At 32.2% G+C, this 18,667-nt stretch overlaps 4 protein-coding genes and 1 long non-coding RNA gene across 12 annotated transcripts; 3 read left to right on the plus strand and 2 right to left on the minus strand.

The window, feature by feature from the left end:
• Positions 1-176: 176 nt before the first annotated feature.
• Positions 177-7,361, plus strand: LOC126924509 (uncharacterized). 5 transcript variants are annotated; one of them, XM_050739054.1, is made up of 6 exons: positions 177-959; positions 4,333-4,467; positions 4,597-4,904; positions 4,983-5,030; positions 5,106-5,339; positions 5,629-7,361. In XM_050739054.1, exons 1-6 carry the CDS (start codon positions 887-889, stop codon positions 6,097-6,099), a joined length of 1,269 nt encoding a protein of 422 aa, XP_050595011.1. In that variant the 5' UTR covers positions 177-886; the 3' UTR covers positions 6,100-7,361. The 5 variants fall into 5 exon arrangements, with proteins under 5 accessions (XP_050595011.1, XP_050595012.1, XP_050595013.1 ...); XM_050739055.1 differs by having other exon boundaries at positions 4,597-4,874; XM_050739059.1 differs by lacking the exon at positions 177-959 and adding an exon at positions 999-3,108 and having other exon boundaries at positions 3,186-4,467.
• Positions 6,486-10,582, minus strand: LOC126924512 (UPF0687 protein C20orf27 homolog). Of its 2 annotated transcripts, XM_050739066.1 has the most exons (6): positions 10,363-10,582; positions 9,898-10,145; positions 7,965-8,082; positions 7,711-7,848; positions 7,409-7,595; positions 6,486-7,336 (listed from the first exon to the last, which is right to left on the minus strand). In XM_050739066.1, exons 2-6 carry the CDS (start codon positions 9,908-9,910, stop codon positions 7,280-7,282), a joined length of 513 nt encoding a protein of 170 aa, XP_050595023.1. In that variant the 5' UTR covers positions 9,911-10,145; positions 10,363-10,582; the 3' UTR covers positions 6,486-7,279. The 2 variants fall into 2 exon arrangements, with proteins under 2 accessions (XP_050595023.1, XP_050595024.1); XM_050739067.1 differs by lacking the exons at positions 9,898-10,145; positions 10,363-10,582 and adding an exon at positions 9,091-9,306.
• A 1,482-nt stretch (positions 10,583-12,064) lies between these two features.
• LOC126924514 (uncharacterized) lies at positions 12,065-15,702 on the minus strand. Of its 3 annotated transcripts, none has more exons than XR_007713567.1 (3): positions 15,376-15,702; positions 12,288-12,414; positions 12,065-12,211 (listed from the first exon to the last, which is right to left on the minus strand). It is a non-coding gene; the product is annotated as an uncharacterized LOC126924514 (long non-coding RNA). The 3 variants fall into 3 exon arrangements; XR_007713566.1 differs by lacking the exon at positions 15,376-15,702 and adding an exon at positions 13,547-14,066; XR_007713565.1 differs by lacking the exon at positions 15,376-15,702 and adding an exon at positions 13,547-14,066 and having other exon boundaries at positions 12,288-12,540.
• Positions 12,232-15,228, plus strand: LOC126924513 (uncharacterized). The gene is made up of 5 exons (XM_050739069.1): positions 12,232-12,364; positions 13,077-13,152; positions 13,227-13,318; positions 14,522-14,636; positions 14,757-15,228. Exons 1-5 carry the CDS (start codon positions 12,317-12,319, stop codon positions 14,867-14,869), a joined length of 444 nt encoding a protein of 147 aa, XP_050595026.1. The 5' UTR covers positions 12,232-12,316; the 3' UTR covers positions 14,870-15,228.
• A 55-nt stretch (positions 15,703-15,757) lies between the features above and the next one.
• On the plus strand, positions 15,758-18,332 carry LOC126923847 (uncharacterized). Its single transcript, XM_050737746.1, has 5 exons — positions 15,758-16,545; positions 17,053-17,128; positions 17,197-17,288; positions 17,854-17,962; positions 18,077-18,332. The coding sequence occupies exons 1-5, from the start codon at positions 16,498-16,500 to the stop codon at positions 18,151-18,153; spliced, it is 402 nt and encodes a 133-aa protein (XP_050593703.1). The 5' UTR covers positions 15,758-16,497; the 3' UTR covers positions 18,154-18,332.
• Positions 18,333-18,667: the final 335 nt, after the last annotated feature.

Below are 18,667 nucleotides of genomic sequence, written 5' to 3' on the forward strand. Positions count from 1 at the left end.
TATATAATAAGAAGTATATACACATTTATACAATTAAGATTGATAAAAAAGTTAATGAAACTAATAGTTATTTAATATAAAATATTACAATAATATAGCATGTTTTTCATATAACTCTATTATTATGACGTTGAATGTTTTATAGTTGGACTATGGATTTCTATGTAAATTTATATTTTTATATTTATATAAAAAGCACTATATTACTTATATTATTTCATATCATATGCATTCTGTTTCTGATAACAGAATGTTACTGTTACTGGTAACTTTGCACTTTCAAATTTCCTATAAATGCATAAAAATTCGTATTCTATTGATAACGAATCATCAACATTTGAACTGCATTATCGTTGAATTAAAAGTAATACCGACGCTATAAGTAAAAATGGTGATCAAGAAAAATCAAGTTATCCATTATATAAAAAGCACTCTCTATGTATATATATAATCTCTCCGTATTCATATACGTAATACACACATGTACGTAGGTCAGTGTAGTTAAAATGAAAAGCGCGAGACTGTAATTTTAAACTTTCAATTCGATAGAAGGGTTAACTCGTTACGTTTACGGTCTCCCCCCGCATCCTCGTAACTGCGTGCACAATGGCCGTGAGCGACGATAATGTTTGTCCAGTGAGCGGCACGGGGAACGTAGAGAACCGGTCAGTTACCTGAGAAACACTGTAGCTGGTAGCAGGACGATCGTTAACCTCAGAATTCTTCTGTGACACGGTATATCTGGTAGGTCCACAGCAACGGTAGCACGTGGGGATATAAAGGTGGCGGGAAACAGCGCATCGAGGATGAGCAACACTTAAAAAGTTTCGAGTTTCGCGGCTTTTCCGGCACTCGATTATCAAAATGTGTGAACAAGTCGAATACGATGCAGTGTCTGCTGTTGATTCTGTGTATCATTCACATGATCGTGACTTCGGAAACCACCGACGAAGAACGAGGTAAGAACTTCAAGTTTAAGCGATTGTCATTTTCAATTATTTTCTGCATTTGATTCACGATAGACAGATCAGCCCTTCTAAATTTGTTTAAAATTTATTAAATATCTGAAAGATTCGTAAAATGTAATAGAAACATATTTACGTGGAGTTGGTGAAGTTAAAATAACGTACTTATTATTCATATGAAACGCCGTAAGTTTATGGTGATTGGATTTTGACAAAATTAAAGAGATCGCGGAATAGATAATCGGTATAGTTTTCTGATATGAACCAATTAAATTGTTTAAATTCATATTTGTATATTGTACTTGTAGTCCTGAAGAATCAAGCAAAAGAAGACTAACAATAAGTAAAGAAATTGAAGTTAGCAAACGCACAACATAAATACATTTTATTCGTTCTTCACCTTCTCTATTTTTTACAATTTTGACTCAAAGAAATGTAATGACGATAAATTGTAACAAGGCCGTAGTACAATAACTTAAGTGCATAAAATGGATTAATTTAAACACTAATTTGCTTATTCAAATCACGATAGTCACCGTTTGGAAACTTATTCATATCGTAAAACTATTTATTTCGATATGATCACAATTATGTAATTATAACGGGAATATGCAAAGAAGTTCATGCTCGGTCACTACACGAATTACCATCGAAGAAATGTTTACTATAAAGGCGACGGCAAGCTCGTAAAAGTAGCACCAAAGAGTGGTGAATCGGGACACAGTTTACATGGTAACCAGTCAAAGCTGCGACTGTTGGATTAACGGTGAAATTGTCTCGTCGAAACGATCATGCGTATTATCACGTGTGTATTTAGCATGAACGTGTTGTTAATATATGTTACAATGATCGTACTCCTGTGAGATCGATCGATCTATTTTCTGGGGATAAAACTTACAGCTTTGAATCGCTGACCAAGATTGAAAATCGATTGTCCCATTTCTCTGGACCGGTTTGACGATTGTCAAGCAGACCAAAACGAGTTTCCATTAATCTTCGATTTCGCCTGTATTACACGCATGCGTAGAAAATAATTAAACGAATTCCATCTCGGCTACCTAGCGCCCCCGTATTACTTCTCTTTTTCTAGGAAAGTTCGTTTCTATGGTGAAATTGGCTCTCTTCCTCGTGACATGTAAATCTATGTTAAGGATTCAAAGATATTCGTAATCTATGGCGATCTTGTGTTACCTAAGGATCCTGAGTGTTGTAGAATGTAACGGGAGATCTTGTCTAAAATGATTCTACTTTCTTTGTACTATATTAGTATGGACATGGATATTAACAAGAAATTGTTAGCGTATATCATGGTTAATTACTCCGGAGTACCGTAACAAGATTCTACAGAATCTTCCGCAACAGGGCGAAGCCATAGTTCTAAAACAGTAGAAGATAAACGAAAATTTCATTAGACAAAATTAAATGGCTTCGAGTAGTTTATTATGTGGTATTAGGTGATCCTGAAATTTTTGAAACTTCAATTTTGGAGTACATACAGGAGTACATACAAATATATATTAAATGACGTACTATTCGAAACTATTTAATTTTTCCTATAAACCTCAAGGATCTCTGGGAGCATCATAATTTATTCTGTTATACTAGCAATCAAAATACAATTCCATGAGCTAATTTGTTAGCTAGATACTGTCTGCAGTACCATATGTATATGTTGTGACGAAAACTCGTAAACTGACGATTACCATCACAACCATCTATTAAATCCGCTGGTCGATGTAATGATAAAAAAGAAAACCTAATTTTGCTGATGAAATTTTTATCAATCCTTTACAATTTTAAAGCTGTGGTTCCAGTTTAGTTATAAGAAAGCTCCTACATATTTATCATGGTGAAAAAATCTAAGAAACGATTGTCATTCGAAACAAATAGCAATTAAATTATCTTGGACAAATCTAAACAACGGGATAATTATCCCGGTGACAACGTAAGCGCCGCATTAAAGTAAAAACAAACAGAAACTTGTTCCCGTTCACGGCGCCTGTTCTTTAATTGCGGAAGTATAATGGGAAACATGCCGTAACACCAAATATGGTAACGCCATGTATCGGTCCTACATAATAATTATGATTTCGATGCCAGGACATGAATCGACACGTGTATGCCAAGGGTGAAAGCTTTTCCTGTCTGTAATGATGAAATGAAAATCCCTTTGCGCTATTCATTGTTTCTCAATCTTAAAAAATATTTCTTTTTTTCCAGTTGAATTCGAATATTTGAAGATTTCATCAGAATGAAATTTTACGTTTAATCAGAGAAGGAAATGAAATGGAAAGGAAAAACTGATGAAATTTTTCATAACGATTTATATTATACGAACGAATTATTACGACTTCTATCGTACTTGTAACAAGGTTTTGAGAAAATAATTTATGAAATTTTTCATAAAGGTTTGCTAATTTGTAACGAGATTCTGAGAAAGAAAAATTTACAATATTTTTCATAAAGATATGCGAATTATTACAACTTCGAGCTTGTAAGGAGGTTTCGAGATCTTCGACGACTTATACGATACGCCGCTTTAAACGATGGTACATAACTGTTTGATCAAGGTTGAAATGTGAGAGTGTGTGGAACGAAGATGCATACATTCGCAATTCTTCTCACTCAAAATGAAATGAAAGCAGAATCCCCCTAGGCTTTTCCTTTTTTCTACCTAAATATATGTGGCACATACTGAAGCTAGCAACTCGAATAAACTGGCTTTCTAATAAACATATTATGTTATCATCGGTAACGTCATTAGCAACAATGATCAATATTATGTATGAGTACAATATTATGTCCGTACCTTCGCGTTTATTTTCCACTATATTGTACGTTTAAATTGTTTTATAGGGACGATACATTATCCTTTACTTTCAACTTTATATAAGCACGCACCTACATACGTGTTCAACTTTCTGTAGGTATTATTTGGCATCATTTATAGTGTTTAATTCATAATTTTTCCTCCACGGTAGGATTATTGTTATTATGGGTTTAGAATATCGCAAGCTGTATATAATAATATAGTTTCAATCTGTGTAATTTTGATCATAGTTCTGCCACCGATATTTTAGTATAGTACAGTAAATTTATGTTATATTTGTGGAAATTAATATTACTATTGTTCGCAACATAAAAAAGATAGTGAAAAGAGAATTATCTAAGTATAATCATCAAAATAATTCCTAACTTTTTATTTATTCAGTTTTATAAAATACTGGGTTGTAATATAAATTCATCTTGTTTTTATACAATATATGTAATGCATATATTACACATACGCATATAGAAAACGGATAAATTTATGTTACAACTTATTTTCATTATAATTTCATGTTATTTTCATTAAATTAAATTGCAGTAAAAGAACTAGTACGAGACTGGGCGCCTCTAGTATGGCTTGCACCTGGCGAACTATTTTTACCCCTTGGGGTACCTGAATTCTTGGATAACATGCAATCCGACGATGACTATCTTCGCACTAGAGTCGACGTAGGTAAATGACAAATGACAAAAAAATCTTCAAATTACATTCGAAGACATCCAAAACTGATACAATCGATTTTAATGAATTTTTATAAAATGCATGGAAAATTTATTTTATGGAATAATTTTATGTCGGTAGAAGTACTGTTGAGGAATCGATCGTCCTTCCTATACGGCCGAAAACCAGGGGGCACGGTACCGGTTTACGCTGTGATCAAGAACTGTATTGTACCAGACGTTTCTACGGACGTGATAAGCTTAAAGACCGCCAGAGACGAAAGAAAGTCGCGAAGAAAAGGAGACGAGACGTTGATAGCATCGAGGAACGTGCAGATCGACGATTTCGGCTCGTCCATGATCCTCACTAACGATCTTCCAGGAAAGATTTGGAAGGGCGATGGGAAACAGAGTTTAGAGGTACATATGCTGAACAGGAATTCTTACACGGTAATAGCTATAACGGAGAGAGAAGTAGAGATGTTAAAAGAACGACATAAAAAAAAAAGTTTCTGTTCTTTAATTTAGATGGTGGCTCTTAAAATAAAGATTGAGAGGTTTGAAAATATTCTGAGGGTAGCGTGTAGGAGATTCTTGGAAATTATTCTGTCGATTAGTTGATCCAATAAATATTTATGGAATTGTATGTAGAAACATGGTGATTTTGAAAAAAAGAAGAAAAAAGGAAACAAGTCCCGGAAGCTGCACTTTCACGTGACCTATTGGATGTTCTATCCGTTCAGCGAGGGAAAGGCAGTCTGCGTTCTGGATCTTGGATTTTTTGGTAGCTGGCCGATACCTACGGTGGGTGGGATATGCCTTGGAATACTCAAGGAATACGGCAACCACGTGGGCGATTGGGAACACATGAGTCTTTATTTTAAGGTAGGTGAACTCATGCTCGTTCGATGAAAACAAATACTCTTATTTTGTTCTGGAAAGCATTTTCAAATGTTTTCTTAAATGACACGAGTCTAAAAATTGATAAATATGTATATTTTTCGCATTTTGAATTATTGTTTCTTTTTTAATCAAATTTTTCGTGCGTATGCAAGAAGATCATATGAAGCCTCAATATAGATCGGAATATTTTAGAGATTATGTTTAATTATATTTATACAGTACAATATTTTGTATTTTCCTATATAAAATCATTTATTTTTTTTAAATTCAGGATGCGAATTATCCATCAGCCATGTACGTGTCCGCCCATGACGCAGGCGCGTTTTACCGATACGATTTACGAAGTGGAACCTTCGTTTACGAAAGCCAAGAAACGCGAAAAGGCATCTTTCAAAAACCTATATTTCCCGAAAGAGTTTTCACTGCTGGTGGATCTCATCCGATATTATTTAGCGCGAGAGGATCTCATGGACTTTGGACGGCACCAGGGAAGCATAAATTTGTCAGATTACCTCGCCTCTACGATGAGAGTGGGTTTGGTACCGCTTGGCCCACATGGAAGAAGATGGAATTGCTTCTGAAAGAGGACAACAACATCTTACCCAGTTGGATGACTTTTAGAGGCAAGTGGGGCAATCCTAGAAGTAATTGTCATCCTTTGGCTAGACTTGGTTTCAACATTTGCGAATTTGTTGACGGACCAACTGGTATTCCCATGAAACAGTCAAACTTCCGATGCTAACGATACTTAGAATTCTTTAACATATTCGCTGCTGTTGTAAAAAATAATATTGAGAGAAATTGCGACAATAAATATTAAAAGTAATGAAATATTACATGTCACATATGGTAGGGAATGTTTTAAGTAATCCCGTTTCTGAACGTAAAAATATTGGAATTTAATACGATTAGTACAATGCATATAGGAATACCACAGACGTGAAAAAATTATAGTTTCCTCAAAATCAGTTGATTACTGAAATTAATATACTATAAGAGTTGTTCCTAAATGATGGAAATTTCTTTTTGATCTTGAACAGCAAATTAATTTTGAATAAACTATAACTTTGATCGTCAAGTGTAAGGTACAAACAAGGTTTAATATGGAATGTTAATAAAAAAAAAATGTTCGTTGGAATTGTTCATTTTAATAATTCGTGTCAGCTTAGCAAGATATTAGAAAACAGCATCATCATTCATTGCGAAACCTGCTTTTGATTAGTGATATATCCTTATCGTTTAAAATCTACGCTCAATGTAAAACGATAATAAAATACAATTTTGTTATTGCGGATAGATCGACGATAGATATTAAAAGATGTAATAGATTTATATATATAGGCATTGCGTGATACGTTTTCGTTTAAGAAGGAACAGTAGGCAAATGCGGTACTTAGCGGTAACTCGTAATTACACATACATGTATATCGATGTGATCCTTCAAAAAAAAGGCCGATTAAAAGAACACTTCATTTCTTGCATCGAGATTATCGCAATAATAATGCTCGATGCATAAGAGGAAAGAACTCTTGCGGTTGTGATATAGGCCTGTACAATCAGACCAGTTGCAATAAATTCAAAGAAAAGCTCTTTCTTTTTTTACTGAACATCGCATATTTCGAAAGTTATATCGTGCAGCTTGGAACAGGCTGTGTAGTTAAATTAATCTCGATAGATGAAACATTGCTTACGCTATGCTTGAGATTGAACGTGACGTGCACATGTGATTCTTTTACGATTAAAACAGTAATCATTGATAATTGACCGCAACAACGAATTTCATTGCAACGCAATCCTGCGTTTTGCATGATTAAATTTCGAAATAAGGAACGTTCTCGTGCATCAAGTTTTATCCTCTGTTACATTATACGTCCTCGACTGGATACGTGCGCTTCTTGGTATGCATCGATCTCGGAATTTCTTCAGAAACTCTGTTTGCTTTGCATGCTTAAAGATGCCCTCAATTTCGTACCCAGCACCTGTGGAAAAAAACACTCGACTCTTAGATATTCGAGCAATAATATCATTATCAACGAGATCTACTCGGAGACCTCATCTTCGTTCGATTGCTCCACGCCGACACTGCGTATCCCATTCCTTAACAATGGTCTGCCCTTGTCTTGTCCCAATACACGACTGTTCAGTTGAATCTTCAGTGGACTTCCACTCTTACAGCACAATATTTGCACCTCTTCCTTTAAGATCTTTTCTTTATATGCTAGCAATTCTATTTTTAATCTGTCGCAGAAAAAAAGCATATTATAATTAAAATTACAGACTTTGTTGTAAAAAGAAATAATGGTAGTTTGTTTACAAAGCATAAAATTTTAAATACGCTTATATAATGATTTACTTTAGGCTTTCCTTTTCACTTATCAAGTCTACAATATGGCAATTAGGATTGTGAGTTCCGGCAACTATTGCCGGTACGGAACTCTTCCGTTCCTTATGTGTACACAAGTTCCAAGGTATCAAGAATTCTACGTGGTATCTAAAACAAGTAATTACGGAATAAATTATAATTTTGAAAAGATTTTAAAATAGAATTTAGTTATTTAAGTTTTCATTATATAATTTGAATACATGTATATAAAAGGAAAATGTAACCTGTGATAAAGTTGTAGAAATCCGAGATGAGCGTCTATCTGTCCATGTCGTTGCGGTTGTACCATAATATTGTTATCTTTCCCGAGGCTGCTTCCTCCACTGAAGTGCACATGATGCTCTAAACATAAGTTTTAATAAACAAAAGAATAACATGTACGCATTTTCTATATATCTTTTGTAAATTATGTAAATTCAATTCGTTATCGTTTATTTATCTTAAAAACGATTGCGAAACGATTCTGTGTGTGAGATCTCTTTTTATTTTAATACAATGAAATGTGAACATATTTATTTTGTAGTAAATAAATATTAACGTCGTTAATATATTAGGCGTTATATATTATATTATTTATAATATACGACCTATTATTAGGATTTATTATATTGAAATGAAATTCTTTACGTATATTTGTATATAACAGCCGGCCTTTTATTTATTATTGATCTGCCGGGGATCGAGAAATTAATTGGAATGAAAACATGTTTCTTGTTAATGAGATAATATGATAATGTAATTAGACAACTAGGTAGGTAATTACGTAAAAATAAATAGGGAAAATATGTTAGTCGAAATTTTCGAACAAAATAATATGTTTCAAATTTTCTTATAGCCATTTGTATAGCTATTTGTATAGCAAATTATAAATCTTTAATAAAAATTTTTCAATAAATTATAAATTATAAAATACTAAGATAAATCTGCATTTTATATATTAAGACTTAAATGAACAAAATTTGATCCCATGTGAATTTTGTTTTAACATCATTGTCCTGTAATGTTATTATAATATTATTAGTAATTGAAATCAATAACTTTTCTACTTTCAATAATAAAACATTTAATTGCATTTGCCTAACTTCATTAATTTCTAAAATAAAAAAATTAACAAATGTACTGGAGTGGATAGTTGGACAGCTTATAATGGTTTAGATGATGTAAATTTTCGTTTGAGCTTTATCATTTAATACTGATGCATATATGTATGTATGTATTATTATTAATTTCCGATATAGAATTTGAAACATTTCAAAGAAACAGACATACAACAAATGAAAAATTATGTGAAACTGTGTACATAAAATATGAAATAGAGGTAACAAGTGAAATTCTATATTAATAACGTACAATTCCGAGGTATAAAAAATATAAGGTTATGAATAACCTTAATATGTACATACATTAATTTCAACGAATTAATATTATCAATAGCACATAATATCAAGACAAGATATAATATGCTATTTATTAGCCACAAAAATCGTATTAGAAGTACATGAATATAAGTATTATTTAATTCATATCTACATATACTGTTATACTCAGACAAGTGACATCATCTGTCTGTACTATCGTGAAGTGTGGATGTTACGAACATTTACTTTTTATTCGATAATGTACAATATTTATCGCGTTATAACAGTTAGATCAATTTTTCAATTTATGGAGTGATAAAACTCGAATGTTGATTAGATATCAGCTGTTGGCCATTCTGTAGTAAATTATGAGGTTACATAATAAAAGGAATTAACCTTGACAAGTATAGAAAATGAAAGCAGGAAAGTCTAAAAAAAGAAAGAGAAATTGATATGTTTCGAGTGCATTAACAGTATAAAGTCCTTTCGATAGCAGATACACCATACTTTCAAAGTGGCGCGCTTTCAAATGACCCAATTAGGAACGTATCATAACCTAATACGCCAACCACTGACCGGCTTTGAACAAACTATCGAAACATAGGATATTCTACGAAAATTTCAATCTGTAATGCGTATAATAATATTTCGGTTACTTAAAAGATTAAATAATTAACTTTCGCCAAGTTTCAATGGTATACATTCGTACTGTAAAGAATATAAAAGGATGAATCTTAATAGTGATAAAAATGACTGTATAAAGGAGAAATCGTTACGTATCAAAGTAAAAATTTTTTACCTTTATCTCCCATGTTTTATAAGGCAATGTGGCAGTTGTACTTTCATACTACACACAACTAATTTAATATTCTGTAATGCAACGACTAAGCTATTCTTTAATGTGTTGGTGCATGTATGAGCATAGACGTCTTAACGCATCAAATAGTTGGAAGCCTGGATACTGATGGCAGCACTGTTTTCTGTCATTTAAAGGAATCCTGTCCTCATATTTTACCACTTTGTTTTATAAATAACAAAATGGAAATCCTAAGTTAAGTTAATAATAAATAAATAATAATCTATAAGTTAATTATGGTATCGACGCATATTGTTCAAACGAGAAGGATTTCATTAGTCGAAAAACAAAAGTTATTCATAAAATGATAGAAAATTGGAGAGTAATAACAATGACAATTAAAATAAAAGCTTCCAACATTGATCTATATTCACTTCATATCGCAGAATATGTAGGAAATGTACGTACGATAACGTATTATTAAAGATAAATGTATTTCTATTTAAACTTTTGTTGTTTGTAGTTCACTTCAATTGATTCAAGGAACTATTTAAAATAAATATTTTATGTACGTTCATGTCACTGTTTTCCTGGTGCTTATCCAGCCACAAAGAATTATGATACGTTTAAACTGTGGTTTAGGTGGTTTAGACTACTTTAGACCACGATCGTGTCATAGTTTAGATCAAGCCTCACTAAACGAACGAATGCTTGTTCTCTCCCCACTCTCCTAAAATTAAAGAATAAAAGCGTAAGCGAGCATGTGTTCGCCGAATGAATAAGCGTATGATTTCATGGCGCATTCTTGCACATGTTTGGTTAAGTTCAAATGACAGCTTCACTTTCCGTTCTATTTACTTTAAATGACAGTTTCTTTCGTCATGAAGGCATAACCGAATGATTTTTATTTTATATTTTATTAGAGTGAGGAAAACAGCGAGGGTTCGTTCACGAAAATTAGCTTGGTGTAAACGCACCATTATGATACATTTATGCCACTGTTATCATACGTAATTGTAAGTTTATAATTCGTCTCAATATCTTGACAAGGATGGTAAATGTAATTTTTGCCCTTTCCAATTCCACAAGATGAAATCGTTTATATTGTACAATTACATTAGTCATTTCTCCTGTGCAATGGCTGAATCTCGAGAAATTACCTCAAACTTTCTTTATCGGTCTTTCCCATGAATCCACTCGCATAAAAATAATATACTATTATCATCGTAGAACAAAATAGAAAAAAATTTTTTCAGTATTATTCAGTGCATAGTTTCATTCATCCTTATCGGTTACGAGTTAATGCCGCATAACAAAAAGAGCTATTCAATTTGCAGTTTCATTATACGTCAGTGTATTAAGAATTGAATCAATTTGAGATATTCTCTTTTGGCACTCTAACTTTGGCCTTCCTTTCGTGTTAATTTATAAGATCATAGACTCGTATTTGCTATAGCCATGAGAATTATGAAAGTATACTATCTATACTTTGATTATTCGCTTACTTAAATTTTCATTAAATATTGTAATTTAAATGTTGTCACACACGATTAAGCAACGAAATTAATCATTATACTTAATTAATTAAGACGTATAATTTAGTGAATAAAGCCACCAGCGATCATTCTACATAGTGATTCTTCACCGTGATCTTAGGATCTTCGCTTCGGATAGAGAATAAAAACCTCGTGCCAGACAATGAAAGCGACAACGACAGTGGGTGCGATGAAATTCAGGAAAGAGTATTGTGTAAGAAATTATTATGCAGACTCTGCCGACCGTGTTCACCAAGATCAACTTATACAGCAAGCTTGTAAAATCTAAAATTACATGTCCAGGTACAAATTAATGAAACTATCTGCGTAAAAGTCCAATAGTATACTCATTAATCTCGTGCTCTATCGGACTTATACATTTTAATGATATGCTAAATAATGATTTCTGTATCGATAATCAATATTTATGAGTTGGAAGATACGAACCTTTAAGAAACAAAAATCTATCGATCTATCTTTATTTCTCAGGAGCAATTCGTCATCGGTATGAAAAAACAAACAATTATTTAAATAAAATTCAGCTTTGTTTGTCTAAGAGAAGCTACTCCTTTATTCTCAAATGCTTCAAAAACGGAATAAATTATCTAGATATATTTTTGTTCTTCTTCGGATGTTAACAACCGTGCTCTTTCCAAGCACATGTATTCTGATAGCTGAGAAGAGACGAAATGTCGGTATACTTCCATCCGAAAATACAGTACCGCTTGCGGCTACCCAATGGAGGGAGAAATTATAGGACGTGTCATTATTAATGATTGTACCTATAACTATAAAAACTCAAGCAACATATAATACGTACTTAGTTCTTAGTGAACATTCAATATAGATCTTACTTACTCGAGCTCTACGACAACTTCAAAAGGAAGATGAAGATACTCGCTATTATCTTTGCCTTCTGCTTCGTCGGAGCATTGGTAAATTTTGACATTTTTTACTCTTCTCGTTCCTTCTGTCATCATCCTGGCTGCAATCACCTAATCTTTTTAATAGACTGTTTCTTTCTTTCATATATAATCTGTATCGATGTTTTAAATTCTTATATTTTTGCCGTAATCGTTGCATAGTAATCTTATTAATTTTAATCGTACAACTGAATTACTTTCTGAAAAAATTAAGTTTCGAGTATTATAATTCGTAATTATTTCGGTGCTGGAAATCCATTGTAAATATCGCCATAAAATAGATAATATAATCTCACTATTTTTAATCGAATAGAACGATAATTTCGTGGCTTGTTATTCTATGATTAAAACGATGTATAAGAAACAATTCATTGATTGTAAAACCAGGACTCTTTTAATATCTAGAATAAGAGAAATATAACAGTACGATCATAAAATGTCTTCTCTTTGATTTTCTGAAAGGATCTAATAACTCTAAAAAGTAGGGATGTGTGAAAACTCGAAAGTGTCGGGAATTCGACTTGATCCCGAGAAAAATTCTCCGCCCGAAATTTTCGGGTTCTCTCGACCAAAAAGTTAACTATCTTATCGAAAAATGTTATTCACGTTCGGATTATTTATTTACAAGCTGCAAATTCTAATCGTTTAAACAGACTATTAATAACACTTGACCAAATATTTATTTATACTTTAGAGCCTTTATGATATATCCTAATATTTTCAGGCTCTGTCAGATCACAAAAAGGCCCAATTGGCACGATTTAGGACATCTTGCGCCATAGAAACTAGCATTAATCTACGTAAGTAGCAAACAACAAAGTAAATTTAAACTAAAATGAATGGAAAGCCTTAGTCAATATTATTCGGTTTTCAGAGTTAATAGAAGACGTGAAGAGACAAACTATACCTATGAACGACGGGAGACTTGGCTGTTTCACCTACTGTATTCTGAGGAAGATGGGTATCGTAAGTAACGGAATTATTTAAATCAAATTATACAAAGTATTCTTTAAATTAAATTATGTAAAAGAAAAAAGAGGTAAAACTTCTGTTTAGGGGACTAACCTCCAGTGACCTTGAACTTCATATAAGTTACGAAAGTCGCCCTCCTGGTTAATGTTTATAAAGCTTTAGCCGCCGCTTGTTGTTTTTTAAAAACACATTAATAAAATAACTTTTATAAGTAAAACGTACCTTTTCGACGCTGAGTACACATTTGACAAGTCAACACGTAGTATATACATATGTCTTGTATACAGATACTCCCACACTTATCGTTTTGTTTTTGGGTTAGGTTTGGGTTAGTTTGTTCATTGTCTGCTGTGCAATTTAAATTACTACCCAAACCTCCTCCATGTCAGAGAAAGAAACGCACAAAATCCCAGGAATTGCAAACGAAAAAACACAGGAGTAATCCCGAAAAGTATCCCAAACTTCACCAGAAAACGCAATGTGACTTCTGCTCAGTGCTCTGAATTTCAACGTGGGAAAAATTCAAGAAAGCGCGCGTAAACTACGGGACTATCTATAGATATTTTATTGTAAGTACATTATCATAACTAGATTGGGGTTAGGTTTGAACATTTTTATTTAACCCTAGTTCATATGAAAGAAGACAATTATAGACTTAGCATTTGTATTCCGCGCAAATAGCTTTTTAAAAGACAACCCGAGAGCTAAAGCCTTTTGAAGATCACACAGGACTTGGTAACATGTATGAAGATCGAGGTCAGTGGAAGTGATGAAGAGAATATCTATGACAGTTGTTCGATGTTTTTTCCGTTTATATGAATACAAAAATATTTCTTCAAATTTTGTTTCATACTTCGTCCTACATAGGATACACATTTTATATAAGTACACTCTTTGTCCTTAGTTGATTATTTTGTTTATCAATATAAATAGAGAAAAGTATTTAAATATTGTCACAGAAAGAAATCCCATTAGACATTCTCGCCCTATCCGTCTTTTATAAAAAGTTCGATTTACATTCTTTTACATTAATTAGAAAAGAATACAAAAATGAAACTAATATCGAAAAGATTGATTCCAGGATTTCTATGTTGATAAGGGCATCTTTTACTCTCCTTTATAAATTATAAATGAAGTCTTAAGTTCTCTTATAGAAAAGAAAATGAAAGAAATATTATTTTTATCTCTGCAATACAGGTAGAGGAGAATGGAAATCTCTGGATAAAAAATAATGTTGCCAAACACCAGCTGATAATCTGGGGAAGCCCCTGGTATACAGCTAATAAACTTGTCAAAGAATGTCAAAATATCAGTGAGTAAAAAATTGTTATTACAAAATCCGTCTGTATTTTAAATATTAAATAAAATTTTTTATAAATTAGTTACCACTTAAAATGTATAATATAATGATTCCTATTTATGGTCATTTCAGATGGTGCCAACGAATGTAAGAAAGCTAGTAACTTGGTAGGGTGTTTCATGAAGAACAAGAGCTCCTATAAGAGACTTCTACATATTACTAAACTGCTAAGTTCTAATGAATAAGGTGTCTACGATTTTATGTACTACGAACAGGTATATAACAACTCCTTCTGCGCATACGCTTTGATAGCGTATGTCACGTATGTACATATACAACATAATTATGATTGTAGCATAGAAAATATTTTAACATCTGTATTAGAAACGTAAAGCATACGACTTATATGAAACAAAATACAATAATGTAAAAAATGCAAAGTTAAATTTTCATTTCGATATTACAATGAAAGTACATACGCTAGGATACATCGATAGATATATCGTATATAGTCATGATCAGCATCATTTTGTTCGTGAAAATCTGAACAATCCAACTGAAATTATGTTATAACAATGAAATAAAAAGTATAAAAGCAAAAGTACGTTTTGTGTTTCGGCAGTTCATTAATAATTGCGTTATCGTCCCGTTGGTACAAATCATAGGTAACACCGGGAATTGTTTCGAGCGATTAGTTTCGTGGAGTAGTGGAGATAGCTCGTTAACAAATTTAGAAGGATTTTGTACTTACTAGGTGTGTACGGATATACGAAATTATGCCCACGGGGCAGGCTTGGAAAAACGCATATGAAATAAGTACGACTATGTCTTTCACAAGAATAATCAAGCTCAGGATAAGTCGCTCCGACATCACACATTCTCATCTTATCAGAAAACAGAATCCGGTGCCCTGTGAATACTGCAACACCAACAACACCATCGGATATTTACTTTGCTATATTTGCTCTACACTACACCAAATTCAAGGGCACAAGGTGCAACTTAAAGATATTCGACAATATACAATCATTTCTAACTAGTAGAACAAAACGTAAAAAACCTCAAAGCTTCTTGAAAGAAATATAGATGCATACAATATAGATGCAAATTAAGCATGTAAATATTTTTTAACATTTATATATTTACACAATACATGTAACTGTAGTCACGAATATCTTACCAATGGATATGACGATAAACAATAAATAAAAAGAAAATTAAAGATGATGACACAAGACAAAGAAAGAGAAGAAGAAAGGATTAGTATCCTATGATGTATTATGTTCGTGTCTATTTGTATTATTCTTGAAACGCCCTAAAAGCCATAGGACCATGCCTTAACAGTTAGAACCAACCGACCAACCGACCAGCAATCGAAAAAGGGATATTCATAAGCAAAATCAACATAACTGAATTTTATAACCATATGTTATTTGATCTCATTTTAATCGAGAAAATGTCAGCAATATGTTAATGAAATTTTCATTAACAAAATATTAAAGAAAAAAGAATGTTTTATCGTTGCATTAGAGTTGTCTCACGGATATCAAGGCGAAAGGAATTTCACTGTGCGATTTTATCGAGTCTTTAAGATCTGGTTAACGTTTAAAGCTCTTTATAAAGCGGTCACAACGAGCCCAAGCTATGCCAAATCCGAATCCAATCTGAGCTTCAGTTTCGGCGAGCTTCCATCCAGAAAATACAGTACCGTTTGCCGGTACACAATGGAGGGAGAAATTACGGGACGTGTTATTATTAATGATTGTACCTATAACTATAAAAACTCGAGCAACATTTAACGCGTACTTAGTTCTTAGTGAACATTCAATATAGATCTTACTTACCCGAGCTCCTCGACAACTCGGAAAGGAAGATGAAGATACTCGCTATTGTCTTTGCCTTCTGCTTCGTCGGGACTTTGGTAAATTTCAACATTACTTGATTGCAATCATCTAATTTGTTTAATAGACTGTTTCTTTCTTTTATTATATTTATATTTTTGTTTCGAGTATCATAATTCGTAATTATTTCGGTGTTGGGAATTCATTGCAAATATCGTCATAGATGGATAATATAATCTCATTATTTTTAATGGAATAGAACGATAATTTCGTGGCTTGTTATATGATTAAAACGATATATAAGAAAGAATTCATTGATTGTAAAACCAGGACTCTTTTAATATATAAAATAAAAGAAATATAATAATTCGATCATAAAATTTCTTCTCTTTGATGCTCTTAGTATGTGAAAATGTCCGCATACTACGATTAAAAAATTAACTATAATATCGAAAAAGTTAATTTATATTCTGATTGTATATTTACAATCTGCGAGCTTTAATCATTTATAGTTAACCTATTGACAACATTTCACCCAATATTTATTTATATTTTAAAGTCTTTATAACGTATCGTAATATTTCCAGGCATTTTCGAATATCGTAAAAGCCAAGGTGGAACGTTTCAGGGCATCTTGTATCACAGAGACTAGTATCGACCCAAGTAAGTAGCAAACAACGAAATAAATTGCAAACAATGGAAAACCTTAGTCAATATTAATCAAACTTCAGATTTAATACAGGGTGCTAAGAAAGGCATTATATCTAAGGCAGACGAGAGACTTGGTTGTTATACGTACTGTATGCTGAGGAAAAAGGGAATCGTAAGTAACGAAATTATTTAAGTCATATTATACAAAGTACTCTTTGAATTAAATTACATAAATGAAGTAGGTTCCACGATTTTGTAAACTTATAATGCCTATCAACATAGATTCTAAAATCAATCATTTCGATGAAGAGCAGAAAAAGATGAAGAATATATCAATGCAAGAATACTTTTTCAAATATATTCCCATATTTCGTATTACACGAGATACGCATTTTATATAACTATATTATTCATCGTCGTTAGTTGACTATATCGTTTATCGGTGCAAATGGGAAAAAAGTGTTTAAACTTTGTCATAAGAAGAAATCTTATTAGACATTCTCATTCTATCGAACTTTTATGAAAAGTTCGATTTAAATCGCTTCACATTAATTGGAATAGGTTATGAGTACAAAATTAACCTAACATCGAAAGTATTGATTTTATGATTTGTATGTGATAAGGCATTTCTTACTCTTTTCTGTGAATTATAACTGATGTGTTAAATTCTTTTCTTATAACACTCCGCATATGGAAGGAAGTAAAGAGAAAACATTATTTTTATTTCCGTAACACAGGTAGAAGAGAATGGACACCTTTGGGTAAATATTGCCAAGAGACAGTTGATAACCTACGGAGCTGACGCGCTAATGGCTGATGAAATGGTCAATAAATGCAAAAACGTCGGTGAGTAAAAAATTAAGAAATCTGACTCTATTTTAAATATTAAACAAAATTTTTTGTAAATTATTTGCCATTTAAAAAGAATAATTTAATGATCTTTACGTATTGTCATTTTAGCTGGTGGCAACGAATGTAAGCAAGCTAGTAACTTGATACAGTGTTTCCTGGAGATCAGGAGTTCATACATATTCTAACCAAAAATCAAACTGCTGAAACGAAATGGCTTAATTTACAACTCCATGCATTTCGTAATTTATTTTGCATAAAATATTTATAGATTTAAATTAATAAATTATAATAATGTATATATCATTATTTGACACTTAAATCTTTGTTCGCATAGTCAAAATACAAGTTGTTTCTCTATCTTGTTCTCGTGTCTCCAAGTGTTATTTATCTACTGTAATTATCTATTTCCATTTTAAAATTTATGTTAGAATATAAATCATTTTGTTAATTATGAAAATAGTTACATTGAATGGTAGTTTGAATTTAAATTGCAATTGTAATAAAAAGCAGAATAATTCTCATGCAATGTTTTAAATTTGATGAGCCATTGAAATTTAAATTTGTATCGATAACTTAAATATCGATATTTTATTGAAGTATAAATAAGTGTATAATTCCTTTGTTCGCCGCAATAATTCGCAGAGGGCGTAAAAAACACTCTGATTACCATTTAAAGTAGGTATTACCAGCTCTGGTATT

Source organism: Bombus affinis, chromosome 14 (assembly GCF_024516045.1).
Source record: "Bombus affinis isolate iyBomAffi1 chromosome 14, iyBomAffi1.2, whole genome shotgun sequence".
Lineage (NCBI taxonomy): Eukaryota > Metazoa > Arthropoda > Insecta > Hymenoptera > Apidae > Bombus > Bombus affinis.

Bases quoted from the DNA above. Each gene is read 5' to 3' on its own strand.
- LOC126924509 (XM_050739054.1), top strand. From the start codon at position 887: ATGCAGTGTCTGCTGTTGATTCTGTGTATCATTCACATGATCGTGACT. The intron at 960-4,332 runs GTAAGAACTTCA...ATTAAATTGCAG, and splicing joins AACCACCGACGAAGAACGAG to TAAAAGAACTAGTACGAGAC. The intron at 5,340-5,628 runs GTAGGTGAACTC...TTTTAAATTCAG, and splicing joins ACATGAGTCTTTATTTTAAG to GATGCGAATTATCCATCAGC.
- LOC126924512 (XM_050739066.1), bottom strand. The intron at 7,849-7,964 runs GTTACATTTTCC...TACTTGTTTTAG, and splicing joins TTTCTACAACTTTATCACAG to ATACCACGTAGAATTCTTGA. The intron at 7,337-7,408 runs GTCTCCGAGTAG...TTTTTTCCACAG, and splicing joins AGCAATCGAACGAAGATGAG to GTGCTGGGTACGAAATTGAG.
- LOC126924513 (XM_050739069.1), top strand. From the start codon at position 12,317: ATGAAGATACTCGCTATTATCTTTGCCTTCTGCTTCGTCGGAGCATTG. The intron at 12,365-13,076 runs GTAAATTTTGAC...TAATATTTTCAG, and splicing joins TCTGCTTCGTCGGAGCATTG to GCTCTGTCAGATCACAAAAA. The intron at 13,153-13,226 runs GTAAGTAGCAAA...TTCGGTTTTCAG, and splicing joins AGAAACTAGCATTAATCTAC to AGTTAATAGAAGACGTGAAG.
- LOC126923847 (XM_050737746.1), top strand. From the start codon at position 16,498: ATGAAGATACTCGCTATTGTCTTTGCCTTCTGCTTCGTCGGGACTTTG. The intron at 17,289-17,853 runs GTAAGTAACGAA...TCCGTAACACAG, and splicing joins TGCTGAGGAAAAAGGGAATC to GTAGAAGAGAATGGACACCT. The intron at 17,963-18,076 runs GTGAGTAAAAAA...TTGTCATTTTAG, and splicing joins CAATAAATGCAAAAACGTCG to CTGGTGGCAACGAATGTAAG.